The following is an 18,703-nucleotide window of genomic DNA, read 5'->3' on the forward strand; positions in this document are numbered from 1 at the left end:
ACTTGTAGATAGGCTTAAAAGAATTGATTTGACCACCTATGTCACCAAAGTCTAGAGTCCTGAGAGAACTCTAGAGTTAAGCGTGCTTGAGCTGGAGTAGTCTCACGATTGGTGACCTTCCAGGAAGTAATTTTCGGAACTGTGCGAGTGAGGACAAAACACAGAGTAAGATCATGTGGTGATTTGTAGGGACGATAAACTAGTCTTTAAAACCTCTCAGACGTAGCAAACCGACCGTCGGATATGGATGGGCTCACGGGTCTAGTGAGAGTACGTGAGGCTCAATAAGGAAGGTGGATCCATGGACAGGGATTGGACATGGGGCCCACTAAAAGGTGGCGGTCGGGGCATTACAAGTGGTATCAGAGCCAAACCTAGACGAGTGTGGATTCGAGTGGGCTCACACCGTCGGGGTGATGGTATTGGTTGGCAACGAGAATGTTGCGATATGTTAATGGGAGGTTTAAAAGAATTGATTTGGCCACCTATATCACCAGAGTGCACTTATCTTTTCGGTCAAGGGTCCTGAGAGAACTCCACAGTTAAGCGTGTTTATGTTAAAGTAGTCTCAGAATGGGTGTCCTTCCAGGAAGTGACTGTCAAAACTATGCGAGTGAGGACAAAAACACCAAAAAAGATCATGTGGGTAGGGATGGTAAACAAATCTTTAAAATCTCATGAACGTAGCAAACCGACCATCGGATATGGATGGACTCACGGGCCTAATATAACTAAAAATATAACTAAAATATAAAAATCTTATGACATAATTAAATATAAATATTTTTTTTAAAGAATAAATAAATATTGATTATACATAGATTTTCTTTTTACTAGTTTAGATTACTTTTTTGTTTTTTCTTATTTTACCGGTGTCACAATCAAATAACTTGAAAACAAAATTTTATATAACAAGACACTTAAAATCTTTTATCAACTTTTTATTTTCGCTAAACTAAACGCATCGTTTTAAGCACCCTTTCTCTATTTAAGGACAACAAGCAGAGATAATTTTGAGTTTTTCTTTCATCTTCACTTCATTACAGTAATTGCTGAATTGAGTACCTTTGCACACAAATCTCGATTGGTGATCTCCTCTGTGTTTCAAGGTTCTTAATTTCCTAGAGTTCTGAGGTTAGTTCTTCTCCCACTTTGTGTTGTTCCTTGGTTTCGATTGATATTTTAGGGTTTCGGTGTTTGCTCGTTTCGCTCAGATTCGTGTTTTTGATATTTGGGTTTGTTTCGTGTAACCATTTCATTGGAATTATATGCATGCTAGAAGCTTATATATAGGTAGCTACATGACATGAGGGTTTAGAGTTTAGGGCCTCTAGGTTCATACATAGCGATTTAAGGGTTTTAGGATTTAATTAGGCTTATTTATATAGTGAGCCCCCATTGTTATTACATGTTAGAAGCTTATACATAGCGATTGCGCTAGAAATTAAGAATACGTAAAGCTGAAGCTGAAGAGATAAAACCAAAATGCAACAATGACATCAACGACGCTTGGTTCAAGACAGTTTGGTTCAAGGAAGCAGTACCTAGGTACTCCTTCATTACCTGGCTTGCTATTCTCGAGAGACTCCCCACTAGGGATAGGCTACGACGCTAGGGGATCAATGTTCTTGATGAATGTGTTCTCTGTACCTCCGATACTGAAACTCACTCTTACCTCTTCTTTGAGTGTCCTTTCTCTGCCTCCCTTGGGCTGCTTTAGCTTCTAGATTCTGGTCATCTCTTCCCCAGGATCTCCTTCCATCTCAGTTTGGATCCTTCGTGCAAGACCTCAACAAGCTCAGAACGCTACTCTTCTAAAGCTCATCTTGCAAGCATCCTGCTATATCATTTGGTGTGAACATAACTCGAGGATCTTCTCTGATATGTCATCAACTGCTTCGTCATCTCAACTGTCTATGGACCGTTCAGTAAGAGATCAACTTCTTTCCTTACCCTCCTCCCTTTTGGCTCTTATTTTAGTTGTATTAACTTATCTTTTTAGTATGTTCCGCTTAAATAAGTTGTATCAACATGTATAGAAAAAACTTGAAAAGCTTGGTATAAAATTTAACCTTTTTACCAAAAAAAATAAAAATAAACAGTGACATCAACGTTTACATTCTCTTGCTCGTTTGTTTGTTTGTTTGTTTTTTTTTTTTTGGTAAACTCTTGCTCGTTTGTTTACATGTGTTTGGTAGCGTGACTGACAAAAAGAATGAAGACTCCTAGTATTAATAATAATAATTCTAGTTGTGAAAAAGTTAAAAATTTTCATTTTACTTTTGTCCCAATCTTAAGTATGTATTAAAACATCTGTCATCTTTTTGATCTCATCTAATTTTTTTTTTTTTTTTTTTTGTCAACAATCTTAATGATGATGATATCTAAAGAGAACTAATTATCTTCTAATTTTTGATCAAATTTTAATTTGTAAAAGTATGACAAAAAATTATTTTGTGGAGTTTAAAGCAAAAAAAAAAAAATCTGATCTCACCTCTATTTTGAAAGCTTTTTTTTTTTTTTTTTTTTTACTTTGTTTTGTAGTCACAACAACACAAAACTCGTGGATAATTAATTTACTAATCTGCCACTAGAGGTGAATTTTTGACTAAATTGGCTTTTTTTGATCTCCACGGGGTTGTCGTTGTTGTCTCATGGAGAGCACGGAGCAGCCGAGAAGCATATCGGGATCGATGCAGAGCCCTAGATCTCCGTCTTCGCTGCCGTATTTGTCTGTCTCCGTCACGGATCCTGTCAAATTAGGCAATGGCGTACAAGCTTACATCTCTTACCGAGTTATCACCAAGGTCTCTTCTTTTTCTTCAACTCTGGTTCAGTTCTAGGGTTTCTATGTGAAATCAATTGGGTAATACCTATAGATGGTTCGCTAATTGGATGTTGAGCAACAAGAATTTGGGTGTAATTTGATTTTCTAGGGATTGATTTCTGACTATTAGATTGTATTTTTCTCCCGGCAGACCAACTTGCCGGAGTATCAAGGACCCGAGAAGATTGTTATCAGACGTTACAGTGATTTCGTCTGGTTAAGGGATCGGCTTTTTGAGAAATACAAGGGCATTTTCATTCCTCCTCTCCCAGAGAAGAGTGCTGTAGGTAAATTAGAGCTAGTTATTTGAAAATCTTTAGTAGTCCTTATTTGATTTAGTTAGATTACTTGTTAGCTAGTTAGAGGTTTCTGATTTTGTATTCAGTATATTTTCTTATTGCTCCATGTCTTGTTGACCACATTATCTGATTGAGTCAGAAATATATGTATTGAGCATCTCTTATTGCGAAGTTGATGTTAGTCGATCCAGCTATCCTTGTTCGATATAGTTATAACTGTGATCTGATGGAGATGAGAATAATGGGAATTACGTTTATTGAATACTCTTTTTGGCAGAAAAATTCCGTTTTAGTGCCGAATTTATTGAAATGAGGCGAGCAGCATTGGATATATTTGTTAATCGAATAGCATTACACCCTGAGCTTCAGCAGAGTGAGGATCTTAGGACCTTTTTGCAAGCAGATGAAGAGGTAGGATACCTAGACTTTACATTTCTAGTGATCTTTTCTTAGTTATTTTGCTTTCCTCCACATCATGTTCAATTTAAAGTGCTCATAATATATGCCTCATCAAGGACTGCACTTTCCATTTCAGAAGGTTATTTTCTTTGTTTGACAGTTTATTTTTCTCATCAGACAATGGACAGATTCAGGTTTCAGGAAACTGGTATATTCAAGAAGCCTGCAGATCTAATGCAAATGTTTAGGGTAAGCATTAATTTTCCTGACCATGTGTATAATTTTTCAACATCATACAAGATCAAGTATTTGGCATGCTACTAGGAAGTTTAATATGAATTTTAGCTTACGGAGACAATGCTGGACATAATATACCGTTATTCTCTGACAGTGTTTAGTAGTTAAAATATCTACAAGGTGAAACTTGTCATTTACGGCCTATATAATTCTTAGCATTGCTGTAAATATAAGAGTTGAAAGCTCCTATTTTATTGGTTACTTGGCTCTACCATGGTTAGAAATCCGTAAAACAAGATCAAGACTTCTTAAATGTGAAATTTATTATTGATTTCCTTCACTCTTTGCTCCATACTCTTAATTAACTTCTTGGTGCGCCATCATCTTACTGCCATATCTGCACTATTGACAGGATGTCCAGTCAAAAGTTAGTGATGCTGTCCTTGGAAAGGAAAAACCTGTTGAAGAAACTACTGCTGCATACGAGAAGCTTAAACATTATATTTTTGAGCTCGAGAACCACTTGGCTGAGGCGCAGAAGCATGCATACCGCCTTGTCAAGAGGCATAGAGGTAATACCAATATGTCACAAGTCAGAATTTGATCTGTATAGTTTTTGCTATGTTTTCCATTTTTTCTTTCCCAATTGCATGGATGGAATTTTAATTTTGATGCTATATCAACCTAATGGCAGAGTTGGGTCAATCACTGTTGGATTTTGGCAAGGCTGTAAAACTTTTTGGGGCTTGTGAGGGTGAACCTACAGGAAAAGCATTTTCCGATCTTGGAACTAAGTCTGAATTGCTATCGATTAAGCTCCAGAAAGAGGTACTAAGTTTGTAAGACTAGACTCTATGCTAGGCATAAATCATCTTCTTTCTTCTTTTAACATTTTATATCTTGGCCACATTTATCCTATTTCCAAGATGCTTATATCAACCTACCCTGCACTATTTCTAGGCTCAACAAGTCCTGATGAACTTTGAGGAACCCTTGAAGGACTATGTTCGTTATGTGCAATCGATTAAGGCAAGTTCTCTAGCCTTTACCGGTGGGATTTATTTCTCTTGCCTGGTATTAAACTCTACCTTCTTGTGTTTTTTGTTTGTTTGTTTTGTTTTGTGTTTATCCAGGCAACAATAGCAGAACGAGGAACTGCTTTCAAGCAACATTGTGAATTGGCAGAAACAACAAAGTTAAAAGAAATAAATCTGTATGATGGCTTCTCTCTTCTACCTGTCAATCATCGTCTTAGAACATAATCTTAATTCTCCTCTGTGTTTATTGCAGTGACAAACTCATGCTCACACGTTCAGACAAAGTAGGAGAAGCTGAGATCGAGTACAGAGAGGTAAACAACAACAACTGAAAACTTTCCTTGAAAAATTTGTAGTAATGGTTTTTTGGTGCTTGAACATACGTTTGTTTCAATGCAGATAAAAGCAGAAAGTGAGGAAGCTACAAGAAGATTCGAGAGGATAGTGACAAGAATGGAGGAGGAGATAGTAAGGTTTCAAGAGCAGAAGACGGAAGAGATGGGAGTCGCATTCCATCAGTTCGCGAAAGGACAGGCTCGCTTAGCAAACAGTATTGCTGATGCTTGGAGATCCCTTCTTCCAAAACTTGAAGCTTCTTCTACTGTCTAAATCTAAAACTACCTGTCATGAGAGGGTTGTTGTGTCTATTGTCTAGAGGCAGTTTGGTTTTTTTTGTTATCTGCTGAAAATTCTGGTGTGTTTTTTTGTCAACTTAAAAGTTTAGTTAACTTTGCTTTGTTTCCACTTGTAAAGAATGCATTACTTCCCCAAACAAACGTTGATATAACTTGAAATTTCAGATTACAACTTTCAAATTGAATCTTTATTGAGGTGCTTGTAGACGACTTTAATAGCCAAACATGGTAGGTAAAACCTTCTTAATCACTGAGAAGGTTTCTCATCGTCCCCAGCAAATAACCTTTTTAACATTATCTGAATACGAACGAGATTGATTTGGGCGAGAAGAAGAAGAGATGACGTGCTTCTCTTCAGCTACTACTCCTCATCGCCATCATCATCATCATCTTCTTCTTCCTCCTCCCTCAACTTCCAAATCCATTCTCCGGTTTCCCTCTACTTCTCTCAAACCTACCCCCAATCTTATCTTCCATGGCTCATCTCGCTCTCTCCTCTCCTGTTCAGACGGCAGCAACAACGGACCTCCTCCTCCTCCCTCCGGTGACGCCGTTCCAAAGCAAGTTTTTTTTTTTTTTTTCTCAACTGGATTTGTTCAATTTCGGTATCTATAGTTTTCGAATTCGGATTAGGGATCAGAAAGTGAGAAGCCTTTTGTAGTCATTTTAAATGATTCTAATTGGTTGGTAATGATTTGTGTGTTTTTGGTGGATGATGATGTTACAGTAACTTCTGTATCATTGAAGGATCAGAGACAGTCCAAGATTTCGTGCAGATGCAGCTTCAGGAAATCCAAGATAACATAAGGAGTAGACGCAATAAGATCTTTCTTCTCATGGAAGAAGTGAGGAGGTTACGAGTCCAGCAACGTATCAAGAATGTTAAAGCCATTAACGAGAATAGCGAGCTTGAGGTTACCGAGATGCCTGAGATCCCATCCTCCATTCCCTTTCTCCCTAATGTGGTCAGTGTTATGTTACTATTTATTATGAAAAATGTTTTCTCTTTGTTTCTTCTGCAGTCTTATTATGTCTGTAACACTACTTTTTTCTCTGCTCTTTATCTTTTGAGATAGACGCCAAAGACTTTGAAACAACTCTACTTGACCAGTGTCGCTTTCATATCTGGAATTATCGTCTTTGGTGGTCTCATTGCACCTAATGTAAGCACAAGCTCTAGTTTTTTGTTCACTGCTCCTTCTTTTGTTTGTGAAATCTCAATGCTTTTCACACAGTTTACCACTGCTCTTGGAACCCTACTAATCTTACGATATTGAGAGCTCTTTAAAATTGATGCGATTGGTGGTTTCCTGGCTATCTTGCAGAATCCATGCAGTTACTAGTGACATCAATGAAAAATATACTAACTTTTAAGTTGATGACAATAGAAATTTGTGGAGATTAGTAATTTTCTATCTGTGTGATGTGTAGTTTTAATGGTTTTTTTGTATAGAGTTTTGTCACTGTAACTTACGGGAAGAACAGTAGCTAATTCGTGGTTTTTTCTTATTTCTTGAATGACAAATTTATGATTTTACATTGGCAGCTGGAACTAAAGGTAGGACTTGGAGGAACCTCTTATGAAGATTTTATAAGGGGCATGCATCTACCCTTACAGTTAAGGTACTACTAGTTCCAGTTGCTTGAGGACCAGTATGATTGAAAATATAATCAGAACTAGTCACAACTTTACTTGTCCTGAATCTGAAACAGCTACATAGAAAGAATAATTTTTTGGTTATGTAATGTAGCCAGGTAGATCCGATTGTGGCATCTTTTTCTGGCGGGGCCGTGGGAGTCATTTCAACCTTGATGCTAATCGAAGTTAACAATGTTAAACAACAAGAGAAGAAGAGGTGCAAGTACTGCCTTGGGACTGGTAATTTTATTCTATATACATCATGAAAGTTCTTGAGAATGCTCACTATTCAATTACAACAGCTCTTGAAATCGGTATGCGTTTACTTGATAATAGGATACTTGCCATGCGCTCGATGTTCAGCTAGTGGTGTGTGCTTCAGCATTGATCCCATAACTAAACCTAGAGCTTCAAACCGGCGTCTGCAAGTCGCGACAACAAAACGGTGTCTTAATTGTTCCGGCGCAGGAAAGGTAAGATGTCTGAACAACTTTTTTCATACCATCTGACTTGAGTATCTATGCTACTACATCCTTGTCCTAGTAATGCTGAGATATATGTCTTTTAATTTGAATCAGGTGATGTGTCCCACATGTCTTTGCACTGGGATGGTCACGGCTAGTGAGCATGACCCCCGCTTTGACCCTTTCGATTAGAAAACGATGACCTCTCATTTGAAACTTAGGGTGTTTTTATCTATGTATATTTGTCCTTGAAAAGGCTAAGCCAACGACTCTGAACTGAAGGGAGTCAAACCTCGTCATATAAATGTTTTACATAGTAAAAGAAAATTAGAATTTATAAACTCTTGCTCGCCAACTAAAAAAAAAACACCACCGACGATCATTGGTGGCGATAGCCATCAATCAACTCGGGCATAGGCTGTTTGTAATCATGCTTCATCAAACACACCGGTATAAAAACATTCATCGGATATTGCCGAATGGGACAACATCGGAGGGATGATTTCACTTTCAAGCAGTTGTTTCATGCTGAGATCTTCTCCATTATGTATTCCAGGCCGTTGCTGAGATAAGAGCTTACCCTATTGAAGAATTGATATGAAATGAAATAATGAATACAAGCGTCAGTACGTAGAAACTTTATTTTACGAATAATGCGAGGAATCATCATTATTATTTTATATTCTTAAGTAAGGTACAACAAGACAGTTTGGCCGAGTGGTCTAAGGCGCCAGATTTAGGCTCTGGTCCGTAAGGGCGTGGGTTCAAATTCCACAGCTGTCAAATCTTTTACTCTTTTTTAATAGATATTGCACAATAGTGTTCTCGTCGAAGCCCTAATTTAATAAAGTTTGTCGCTTCTCATTCTTCTGTGTAAATCATGGTACTCTATTTCTCTCCATTGAACTTCTTAGATTATAATTTCGTATTGTAGCTAGATTACGATACTCAATCCAACCAATTGTTTTCTTAATTCAATGGATAAGTAGTAACTTAGTGTATGACTCTGTTTATAGTCGTCGAGTAGAAATACCAGAGAACCAAAGGAGGACAATGTCACTTTAGGACTAACTGTTCGTGAGGGAGAGCAAGTTTTTGGAGTTGTGCATGTCTTTTATTCCTTCAGTGACACAGTCGTCGTAAGTTTCTCAATTATATAATAATGCTCTTTTTTTTTTGTGTTAGATTACATTTAATTTACTCCTCTTTCATTCTTTTTGTTTGCAGCATGCGACTGATCTCACTGGAAGAGAAACTCTCGTTCGTGTTACTGGTAAGTCCCACGATCTCTACTACATCGAAAGGTGGATTTTGATCTCTTGTGATTCACTTGTTAGTGTAGATGGTGTAGGTTGAAGTTGTATAATATTCTTTGTTGCTTGAATCCTTAATATTGTGAAATTCCAGGTAGAATGAAAGTAAAGGACGGTCGTTATGCTGGTACGTTTGCAGCTCAAGATGTTGCTCAAAGATGCAAGGTTTTATTATATCATACTTTCTGACATTTGTTTTTTTTTTTTTTTACCAATCCTCTGGTTTGATGATTGCAATGTATGTGCCAATATAAGGAACTTGGCATCACAGCCATTCACGTGAAGCTCCGTCTCCGTGCCACTGGAGGCATCAAGACCAAGAATCCAGCTCCTGGTGTTCAGTCAGCCTTCCGAGCTCTTGCTCGTTCAGGCTTGAAAATTGGTCGCATAGGTAACTTCTATCTCTTGATTTAAAGCCTACAACTAGTTTCCATCTACCTTCTGGACCTTGCCAAGATTTTGTTTGCTTTTGATCATTGAAAAACCTTTTCGATGTATCGCAGAGGATGTTACTTTAATTCCGACAAATAGTACCCGAAGAAAAAGTGGTAGAAGTGGAAGGCGTCAGTAATTTTCTCACAATTTTCCTTGTACTACATTCAACTTTGCTTTTTGATCGGTGTAACGTTAGCATTTTATAGCTAGTTAGCATCTTAGCGTTAACATTAATATATTGTGTGATAAATAGAATCCAAGTTAGGGAATCTTCTTCTTTTCCACCTAATGGGAAGTTTACCTAAGCCAATGGTACGTTTGTTTATGAGAATGATACGAAAATCCAAGATCGTAAACATGGTTAAAAACAAAACAAATGTTGCATTTTCCTCCAGCTTTGCTTACCATCACAATCAAGAAAATACAAAGAATATGTGATCAGTTAGGCCGCAACAATTGCCAAAAGTAAAACCCTAGATTTTCAATGCTTTACATCAACTTTGTTATGGAGCTGACAAAGATTTTTGTTTGGTATGAGACAAAATAACTCCTAACGTTGAAATTAAATAAGCCACTAGCGAGGAACCACCAAATAGTATAAGCTACGTAATTTTGTTTTCCTTCATTACCATTTCTTCTGAGAGAACCAAACTGTACAGTACCACAATCTATCGACTACTTTTTCCCCCATTTGCAAAACCTGAAGATTTTTTTTTTTTTTTTTCCAGTAAGAGGGAACTTCTAGTTCACTGTGTCATGTGGGTCTTTCTGATGAGACCCTATGTAGTAGAGACTGTGGCTCGTGGAAGCAATTCTATTTAACGCGGAACTCGTGTCTGAAAAGGGTCAAGTTCTGAGTGAACTTGTCTCTGTTCTTCGAATCTAACCCCCTTGATATGTCTGTCATAAGACTGTCAAAGCAGGTAGAGAGTCGCTGGTGTTGATCCACGGCCTGCACAATTTGAAAATAAGTCTCAATGCCTTCAAGTAATACACAAAATGCAATACTCAGGGAAAAAAACGGAAAACAAAAAAATATAAGAATTTTGGATCATCACCTGTGATGAAAGGATCTTAGCTTTCAGATCAGAGAAAATCTGGTGAAAGCAATTGGAATAAGTTAGATGAATAAACAACAAATCTCATTCTGAACAGAAAACTGCACAAGAGCGATAAAATATATATTACACATACCTGCTCACTTATAAGAATCAAGCTTAACATAGGCCTGCTGAGACTCCACTGATTGCCACAATCTTCGAATAGAACTATTTCAAACAGAGTCTTCAATATCTGCAAGTAAGAGCAAATTTATTAAAAGGTATTGTGTTGCATCTACCAAAGAGAGATCGAGGAGTGTAATGAGTTACCTCGGGAAACAAACTCGGGCAGTCTGCAATGTGCTGTGCCAAACGAATAGAAGCGGGAGAAGTAGGTGCCTCACCCATTGTGATGTTATTGAAATAATATGAAGCAAGATTGTCGACAGCTATTGCACACTGAAACGATAATAGATATTGCTTCAAGAAGTTGCATTCCAAGGAATATATTTGGAAATTTAAAAATTTCTTGATCAATGGGTCTAACATTTTCTACACAATTCTCACCTGTGATGAAATACTTGTGTCCAAACCCTTGAGTCCAGATTCAAGGGAACCTACGAGATGCATAAAGGTGGCAGTATCTAGTTTCAATATGAAGGTAATGTGACTGGCACACAAAACCTCGACGAAACCAAAGTATGCCTTTGTAAGCTGAAGGATGAAAGCAAGAGAATAAAGATTTGAGATTTCATATCGACAATGAAAGAATTCATAGTACACATCAGTTAATGAAAACTATTTAAAAATTCAGAGATGCAGTGCCACACATACCTTGCGATATGCTAATATATCAGCCAAGGGTATTGCTAAGGTCATCTTCAACGCGATATCAAGAGCATCCGCAAGAGCCCGATCGCCATAGAGTTCAAACACACCAAAGTTGCAATAATTTCCAGAGAGCGCTGCCCATTAAATGATGATTAAGTACCATAACATAATAAGAAACTAAACAACGAATGATTAACTCTCATTGGTTCTATAATGTCAAAATTATGTTCTAACCTCTTGACAGAATTGTCAGTGAAACCCAGATCCCCTTGTATTTGTAGGCATATATATCCGCCACATTTGGAAGAGCTAAAATCCTTGAACCATAAGCCACAATCAATTTACTGACTTCCCGGAAAAGCAGGATGCCATTTGGAGAAGAAGAATCAAAGGTAAGGCGCTGGGTTTTGTTATGCACTAACTCAGCCATGAACTTCAACAATGGGGTCGTAACCTACATCAACGAGCCAAGAAGAGAAGATGAGATAAAGAAGGCACTAATGGGAGATCCCTCTCAAAAGAAGTGGCATATGTGCAGGGTCAGTGATCGATTAGAATCAGGTTATTACTAGGTCACTGATCTTTCATACAACCAAATGGAGCAGAGTGCATAACTAAATACCTCTGGTGTGTCGAACCAATGTGAGATCCCTCTCAAAAGAAGTGGCATATGTGCAGGATAGAGCCAGTCAAACAAAAGACCATAACTTCTCCGGCTGAAGTCAAATGAGAAAACTTCAATAAATCATAAGATTGGAACACGTCTATAGATGTCAAAGTAACAAGATGAAGTCAAGACCTGCTAGTAGCCATAGCAATTCCTCTCAAATCCCTCATCAATCCGATCACAGCAAACTTCACAGCATCAGTGCGAAACATTGAATCTGGTGTTGATTCCAGGGTGCGGAAAACCTAGAATGATTAAATGAAAACTTTACTGAATGAAAACGTGGTTTACTGGCTAAACCAACATTCTGTCGGAACTACAACATTAACTTTAGAATATGGAACTACAAAAACAACACGACCACCATGTGAATATGCATATAAGATATTGTTGACAGGATATCAAACTATGCCTAGAACATTTAATAGGGTAACGATTCTGCAATTTCATCTCCTCTATCGTGTAAAACATCTAAGCAGATCATCAAACAGAGAACAGTGAACATTACGCATTGCAAAGTTAAGATGCTGAAAGAAAATGAAGTATAACCTGCAGAAGAGGTTCCATAGAAGTCTTGAACTTTATTGAGCTATCCTCCATGAAAATCAACCAGCCGATAGTGTAGTAAAATGTTGTTCTGCTGCGAGAGCATCTATACTCTTCTAAGAATGGAAACTGCTCCCTCTGGAATTAGTCAATTTCACATACAGAGATTATTGCTTGTGATAAATTACAACGCACAACGATGTCCACAAAAGAGAATACTTGGAGAAGACTTACAGTGTGATTAGAAATAATAAAGGTCACGGTGTCCAGCTTCAAAAGCAGCTTCCCGGTCATGTATCTGCACGAGAACACAAAACAAAAAGAAACAAAAATCAATACAAAAAAAAGTATATGAACTAATATAAACATCGACTTGTTCAGGTTATAACAGTGTTACCCAGATGCCAACTCCAAAAACAAACTTAGCGTGTGACCAATGACTTCTTCACTCTGAAGATACAAAAGACAGATTGTTTGGAAATTAGGTGACTTTTATGTTTAGAGCAAGTTAGAAAAAGAAGAGAACAGAAGCTTACCACTGTATAACATTTTAAGTTTGTAGCAATCTTGCCAACAATCACGTTCAACAGAACTAGATGATCATGCAGTCCAAGAAGTTCTTTCAATCTGGCATACAACTGCTGAAACAGAATGGGAGTATCAGAAACATACATAGATCAGATAAAAGTAAACAAGAAAAAAGAAAACAACTTTGCATTTACTTTTGATGAATGCATGGCCTGATCGCCAACGTAAGACTTTCGGAAATTCTGGAAGAAGGTTAGAATGGCACGATCAAGCCTTTGTTTACTTTTTTCACCATATCTCTGCGGAAACAATGTTATTTGATTAATCTACAGATGAGATTAAAGTAGTGAACTCATCTGGGAGAAAATACAACCCAACATGTGGGCCACAGGATTGTTGAAACTTCAAACGTTATCAAAATATACTATGCAGTTCACACATAACATTGAACTCAAAACTATTAATGGCCACTCTACGTTAATAAGTGGCTGTACAAGCTTATGCCCACATAGCTAAATATTTCAGCTGTATCATACAGATGTAATACCTACACAAATCGTACCAATACATCAATTGGAAGAACAACCTTCTAACTTCAATCTTCATGGCTAAATCCAATTATCACCCAATAGTTGAACTCATCGAAAGAGATTATCCACAAATACTTTATGTTTGATTTAATTTAATTGCTTGCATCATACAGATGTAATACCTGTCTATGGAGTCCACTGTCCATAACATTTACTAGCCGCAAAACACGAGCGGAGAGTTCTGCATCAAGCACCTCTTGCGTCTCCACACTGCAAAATATGTTTAATTTCCATTCCAATGTTCATATATTGTTTTGTTCTTCAAAAAGACCTAAATGCAAAGAAACCCTAAAATATGATAGCAACTTACCTACAACCGCTGCACTGCTTAATTTTAACAACAGCGGCAACAATATGAACAACCCATGACAGTTTTGCTTCAATAAATGCTAGCTCCGAATTGTCAGCAAACTGTAGTTGCCCTCTTTCCTGTTACACAGTCACTCAGCTCAAGATCAACAAGACACATTAGAGAATCAACGGAAAAACAAACACATAACAACAGTTGGCTTTACCGTATATGATTGCAGAAGAGGCTCCATTGTGTTTATTATATATGTACCAGTTCTTTCATACTGCATGATAAGAATCTCAGATACAGTTCAATTGTATAAACATACAAATAATCAAACGAAACATGTGAGCAAAACTAGGGTATACTGTATGACACACATGAAGGAAAAGACTAACCTGAAATCTGCAAAGGTAAGGAAAACAATCAAGCTCATCCTGTAGGACTTCAACTTTATCCAAAGGATGATCGGTCTGATCATCGAGGACGCTAGCCTGGAATGGGGATTTCAAATAGGAATTAAAGATAAATTACAAATTACTACTGCAATTCCTCGAGAATATGTGGTGTTATATACCTGGACGGAGTTGAATCTGGAGATGATAAAACCCTCAGTAATTTTAGGTACAAATTCATCAAGTAGACTTGGTGAATCACCCTTCAAGTATGGGACAGATGCTACTAATCTAGACCACATTCCAAGGAGGTAGTACACGCTGCTGCTGGCCCACTGTGTGAAAAAAGAAAGTCATGCATTTCGAAAACTAGATACCATCTCAGCTAACATTAACTTGCGAAAATAACCTGCCATGACTGGAGAGATTTAAGTGTAAACTCCGCCACCAACTGTATCCACTCACCATAACCGTCCATCTTCACAAGCTCTGAAAGCTGCAGATTAATTCATTTATGCTATTACATAATGTCTGAATTTATCAGCCTTACAAACCATTAAACCTTGTCCAAATGATATCCACCCTAAAAAATACCATGACGTACTGAAGTCTAAAGTACATATAGAATCACTGTTTTCTTTTTTCTTTTGCCTCAACATATAGCATCACTATTTACAAATAGTTAAGACTGTCTAACTGTCACATAAAGAAAATAGAAACAAGTGTGTATTTACTCAAGTACATGGCATCATAACATAATTTTTGAAGCTACCGAACAATCAAAATTCTACAAAGTGTTATCTAGAAAAGAATCTTATCGAGACATTTACCTGATAATTCAACCTGAAACGCCCAAGTAGACGGCAGAATACGTGGTAATTATCATGATCAGCAAGACCTGATCCACAAAAGCAATTGGTGTAGACAAACCCGGATCAGCGAGATATTTTTAGTTTTAAAAAAAGATCAATGAGGTGTAAAGTTTGCAATAAAACACAAGATTAACACATACTGTACATAACATGTTAACAGACTGCATATGATGCAACACCTTAAAAGCAAATATTTATAGGAAAGTCCAGCAGTATAATACATCAACATACCATTTCCAGTTTGAAGAATTTCTCTGGTTCCCGTCATCAAATGAGCTAAAAACTTAGAGCGTGTAGCATCACTTGTGAACAGAGAGCGCCTCACAGAAGCCAATCGCACCAAGCACTCAAGTGCCTAGAAGTTAAACCAGAGGAACATTAATATATAACAAAAAGTAAGTTATCTATAGCTACCTATTGAGTCCAAAGTGTACATGAAATAAATCACATCCTCAAAGACATTACTGCAATTAAAACATCTCTCCTCACAATAAGGGTGAACAAAACTTTAACATTAAAAATTCACCTTCTTTGATGAAAAAGATGCCATTTTATTTGTTCTCTTCGAGAACTTGGAAAAAAAAAAGTATATGGACATACCTCTTTCGAAAGTGGTGACTCTGTACTACCATAATAATCGAAAAATATCTGCAACGTGGAAGAATCCTCCAATACTGACCTCCAGGAAGTTGGAATCTAAAAATTATCACTAGAAGTTATAAAACCCTGGAAAAACGAGTACAGAAAGACATAGGTGCTAGGCATTAGAAAACTATCACTGTTCTACCTGGACTGTACCAAACTCCTCTGTGCTTTCATCAATTGAAGTTCCGACAAAGTCAAATGATACACACCTCAGTGCAAGAGAAAGCGCCAATTCTTGTAAACGACCAGCAGCTGGTTAAAAGAAAATCTCTGACTCGTTACTAACGAAAATTTACATGTCTATGCCTAGACCAACTGATAGAAATCGACAAAGATAGCAAATACTTAACGATTACAAAAATTTCCAAAAGCATAAATTTTTAAGCTGGAATGTACAAATTTTCATACTTGACATGAAGGAATATAAGGGAAAAGCTGAGAAAGATGACTCATATTACCATCATTTTTCAGATAGCTTAATGACGTCAAAGCTATTCGAAATACTTGAAATAAGGATTGATCCCTAAAGTTGCATGCAACCCTCCGGTGATGTGTAGAAGGCAATCCTGGGTTAGGCTAAGAATTAAGAAAAGAATAGATGCAGAAATGTCAATAAGCATTTAAACACAAAAATAAAAAATAATAGACGAAACCCGACAAGTTGAAGCACAGTAGAAAAGTATAAAGCTAGAAATCAATACCCTCCAAAATTAGTTTTTTGTGAAACGGTATCTATCCAAAAACATGCACACAGTGAGTATATATAATTCTTCAACCACAATACATCACTAACCTGATTCATCTCCTGCACAAGTTGATCCAAAATTCTTAAACCAATAGCATAGTGATCCGAAGAACCCTATAAGCAACATAATTAACAAACCCTTGTAAAGAATATCTGAAATTTCCACAAAAGTATCATCTACATGGGTATTCTGAGATAAAAATGTCCACAAAGCACTAGAAACCATGGAAGAACAGTAACTATATTCCCCAAGAAGATGCCCCACCTGTTCCAAGAAGTTTGTAGATTCCTTGACCACATCCCGGAATCTATCATCATCTAACCATCCAAACTTTGTGAGCCGGCAAAGCAATTGAATGAGCGAAGCAATCACAAATGATTGCATCTTCGGTCCTCTTGTAGCCAGATAGTTCACAATATACGCCCCTAAAGAAAATGGAAAACCAAGAACAAGTAAGATATTAATGGCCAGAAAGAGATGTTTTTATTAGTTTTGTTAGGATGGCATAAGAAGTTTACTGATGTCAAGGCGAAGATTCAGCGGAAGGGTATGATCAGTCACTTGCTTCAACAAACTCGAGCTAGCGAGCATTAGGGAATAAGGTTTTGATGAATTGTCGAGAATGTATTGACATTGCGATATATAATCCGTATTCACGGAAAAGCATCTCAGACTATTTTCGGCGTGAGCCCTCTCAGCTGAATTCTGTGAGTTGTATAATCTCTCGCACATCGCCTCAAGTTGCGCCAAGCTCTCCATTGGTAACAAAGCAGAATCTGACCAAAAAGGTAGAAAACCATAGATACCACTACCGTCTTAAGAAGAATATTTCGACAAAATTCCAGATTTATTACAAAGTATTCTGATCTTAGAACTGTTAAAAGTGGCAACAAAAGAAGGGAACGTATCATTACAATAACATTTTCCCAGAAAGCCTTCACTATTTTTCAATCAAAATATCTAGAACTGGATTGAAACTTTAACATCACAATAAGTCAAACAAGTAGCAAGAGAAAAAAGCAAATGATACATTTTAATAAACGGAACAATGAATGAAACACTAAGATCCAGACAGAGATTGAAAAATGTTAACAATGACAAAAAAAGTGCTGTATCAGTTAACAACGGGCACCATAAGTAGCTACCTGTATATATCATTTAGATCTCATACAACAAAGAGCGCAAGAGATAGAGTACACAAGTAGTAATAGAAAAAAACGAAATAGCCTAATGGCAGAGATAAGTTCCTAACTCTGCATGATGGAAAAGGTATTGAAGCTGTGTATCACCTAACTCCAGCTCAGTACTCGGGTTGATTTCTGTTTAAAAGGTGGAAAATCAAACTTCAGTTGCCAAACCACCCATGTAAATACTCACACTAGCCATAAAAAAACTCCGGACTTACTTAAGGATGAAAAGCTACTACTCTACATGAGACACAAAGCCACACATTATCAAATGCTACTAAAAGCTTGGTAAGTCAGACACAATATAAGCTAACTCCAGTAGAAACAAAAAGTACTTGGAAGTTATTTAAGCGCAGACTTTGCAGTACCAATCCTCTCTACAAGCTAAATCCTATCTAATTTTATGAAAGCGCTCGGAAAAAATGAACTGATGAAACAATAAACGAAGTATGTGAACAATATTATTGGCACACTGAATCATCTTAAGCGATTCACTACCGTGCTCACTAGAATCCACAGATTAATAAAAAAAAAAAAAAACCAGCAACAGTACGGAGAAATGTGAGCACATAGAAAACCTAGATTTCGTATTTCAACAATCTCCTAATCATTTTGCGGAAACAAACAAGAAGAAGATTTATCATCGATCTTCACAACTTCACGAATCAGAAGACTGAGAACAAAAAAACAATCGAGGAACAAAAAAAAAAAACTCGGAAAAAAAAAAAGAACGATATGAGAAACTAAGCTTTGGCTTACCAGAGATTGAGCTGGTAGCTACTCAGATTTGGTGTCCGATGATTTTTTTTTTTCCGGCAAGCTAAAAAAAAAAAAAAAAATCTCGATCAAGCCCCCAAGCGTCGATGGTTACAACGAAGAAGACGAAGAGAGACGTGCAGTCTGATCAGGCGATGACAGCGTTTTGACGCCGAAGAAAGAGCATTTGCCGATTATATAAAAAAAAAAAACTTCTTTTTTGGTTTAGATGCTCTCGCTCCCCCCTCAACCCCTCGAGATGTTTCCATATGGGCCAAATCCGAAATTGGGCCTAGGCCCATATTTAAATCAGGCTTAAAAGG

The 18,703-nt window shown here is 37.2% G+C and overlaps 4 protein-coding genes, 1 long non-coding RNA gene and 1 other non-coding gene across 11 annotated transcripts; 5 read left to right on the plus strand and 1 right to left on the minus strand.

Moving 5' to 3' along the window:
* The first annotated feature begins 964 nt into the window (after nt 1-964).
* Nucleotides 965-2,115, plus strand: LOC147940536 (uncharacterized). Its single transcript, XR_015564266.1, has 2 exons — nt 965-1,134; nt 1,524-2,115. It is a non-coding gene; the product is annotated as an uncharacterized LOC147940536 (long non-coding RNA).
* A 223-nt stretch (nt 2,116-2,338) lies between these two features.
* Nucleotides 2,339-5,614, plus strand: LOC104734619 (sorting nexin 1). Its single transcript, XM_087462616.1, has 10 exons — nt 2,339-2,807; nt 2,979-3,114; nt 3,404-3,537; nt 3,703-3,774; nt 4,175-4,334; nt 4,457-4,590; nt 4,723-4,791; nt 4,896-4,975; nt 5,053-5,113; nt 5,199-5,614. Exons 1-10 carry the CDS (start codon nt 2,655-2,657, stop codon nt 5,406-5,408), a joined length of 1,209 nt encoding a protein of 402 aa, XP_087318742.1. The 5' UTR covers nt 2,339-2,654; the 3' UTR covers nt 5,409-5,614.
* On the plus strand, nt 5,590-7,878 carry LOC104708500 (protein ORANGE-LIKE, chloroplastic). Its single transcript, XM_010425083.3, has 7 exons — nt 5,590-5,994; nt 6,162-6,399; nt 6,511-6,597; nt 6,981-7,057; nt 7,186-7,313; nt 7,410-7,546; nt 7,652-7,878. The coding sequence occupies exons 1-7, from the start codon at nt 5,774-5,776 to the stop codon at nt 7,727-7,729; spliced, it is 966 nt and encodes a 321-aa protein (XP_010423385.1). The 5' UTR covers nt 5,590-5,773; the 3' UTR covers nt 7,730-7,878.
* A 362-nt stretch (nt 7,879-8,240) lies between these two features.
* TRNAL-UAG (transfer RNA leucine (anticodon UAG)) lies at nt 8,241-8,320 on the plus strand. The gene has a single exon. It is a non-coding gene; the product is annotated as a tRNA-Leu (tRNA).
* Nucleotides 8,321-8,417: 97 nt separating this feature from the next.
* LOC104709917 (small ribosomal subunit protein uS11x-like) lies at nt 8,418-9,421 on the plus strand. Its single transcript, XM_010426459.1, has 6 exons — nt 8,418-8,462; nt 8,554-8,676; nt 8,765-8,810; nt 8,945-9,015; nt 9,106-9,241; nt 9,354-9,421. The coding sequence occupies exons 1-6, from the start codon at nt 8,418-8,420 to the stop codon at nt 9,419-9,421; spliced, it is 489 nt and encodes a 162-aa protein (XP_010424761.1).
* A 225-nt stretch (nt 9,422-9,646) lies between these two features.
* Nucleotides 9,647-18,624, minus strand: LOC104709918 (uncharacterized). Of its 6 annotated transcripts, none has more exons than XM_087462621.1 (30): nt 18,384-18,624; nt 17,690-17,756; nt 16,956-17,213; nt 16,702-16,862; nt 16,485-16,550; nt 16,150-16,267; nt 15,834-15,943; nt 15,647-15,742; nt 15,278-15,401; nt 15,005-15,072; nt 14,584-14,670; nt 14,357-14,509; nt 14,178-14,273; nt 14,003-14,062; nt 13,798-13,916; nt 13,610-13,697; nt 13,092-13,196; nt 12,906-13,007; nt 12,767-12,819; nt 12,604-12,667; nt 12,373-12,507; nt 11,956-12,068; nt 11,779-11,872; nt 11,391-11,610; nt 11,160-11,290; nt 10,893-11,039; nt 10,656-10,784; nt 10,480-10,578; nt 10,344-10,382; nt 9,647-10,237 (listed from the first exon to the last, which is right to left on the minus strand). In XM_087462621.1, the coding sequence occupies exons 2-30, from the start codon at nt 17,694-17,696 to the stop codon at nt 10,100-10,102; spliced, it is 3,180 nt and encodes a 1,059-aa protein (XP_087318747.1). In that variant the 5' UTR covers nt 17,697-17,756; nt 18,384-18,624; the 3' UTR covers nt 9,647-10,099. The 6 variants fall into 6 exon arrangements, with proteins under 6 accessions (XP_087318747.1, XP_087318746.1, XP_087318744.1 ...); XM_087462620.1 differs by having other exon boundaries at nt 12,906-13,010; XM_087462618.1 differs by having other exon boundaries at nt 17,583-17,756.
* Nucleotides 18,625-18,703: the final 79 nt, after the last annotated feature.

This window comes from Camelina sativa, chromosome 8 (genome assembly GCF_030686135.1).
Source record: "Camelina sativa cultivar CO46 ecotype springtype chromosome 8, ASM3068613v1".
Taxonomy (NCBI): domain Eukaryota; kingdom Viridiplantae; phylum Streptophyta; class Magnoliopsida; order Brassicales; family Brassicaceae; genus Camelina; species Camelina sativa.

Excerpts from the sequence above, each read along its gene's own strand:
- LOC104709918 (XM_087462617.1), bottom strand. Across the intron at positions 10,785-10,892 it reads ACACAAGTATTTCATCACAG|TGTGCAATAGCTGTCGACAA; the intron begins GTGAGAATTGTG and ends TTATCGTTTCAG. Across the intron at positions 10,383-10,479 it reads TGATTCTTATAAGTGAGCAG|ATTTTCTCTGATCTGAAAGC; the intron begins GTATGTGTAATA and ends TGCTTTCACCAG.
- LOC104708500 (XM_010425083.3), top strand. The coding sequence starts at position 5,774 with ATGACGTGCTTCTCTTCAGCTACTACTCCTCATCGCCATCATCATCAT. Across the intron at positions 5,995-6,161 it reads TCCGGTGACGCCGTTCCAAA|TAACTTCTGTATCATTGAAG; the intron begins GCAAGTTTTTTT and ends ATGATGTTACAG. Across the intron at positions 7,058-7,185 it reads CATCTACCCTTACAGTTAAG|CCAGGTAGATCCGATTGTGG; the intron begins GTACTACTAGTT and ends TATGTAATGTAG.
- LOC104709917 (XM_010426459.1), top strand. The coding sequence starts at position 8,418 with ATGGTACTCTATTTCTCTCCATTGAACTTCTTAGATTATAATTTC. Across the intron at positions 8,677-8,764 it reads CCTTCAGTGACACAGTCGTC|CATGCGACTGATCTCACTGG; the intron begins GTAAGTTTCTCA and ends TTTTGTTTGCAG. Across the intron at positions 9,242-9,353 it reads CTTGAAAATTGGTCGCATAG|AGGATGTTACTTTAATTCCG; the intron begins GTAACTTCTATC and ends GATGTATCGCAG.
- LOC104734619 (XM_087462616.1), top strand. The coding sequence starts at position 2,655 with ATGGAGAGCACGGAGCAGCCGAGAAGCATATCGGGATCGATGCAGAGC. Across the intron at positions 4,335-4,456 it reads CCTTGTCAAGAGGCATAGAG|AGTTGGGTCAATCACTGTTG; the intron begins GTAATACCAATA and ends ACCTAATGGCAG. Across the intron at positions 4,591-4,722 it reads CGATTAAGCTCCAGAAAGAG|GCTCAACAAGTCCTGATGAA; the intron begins GTACTAAGTTTG and ends CACTATTTCTAG.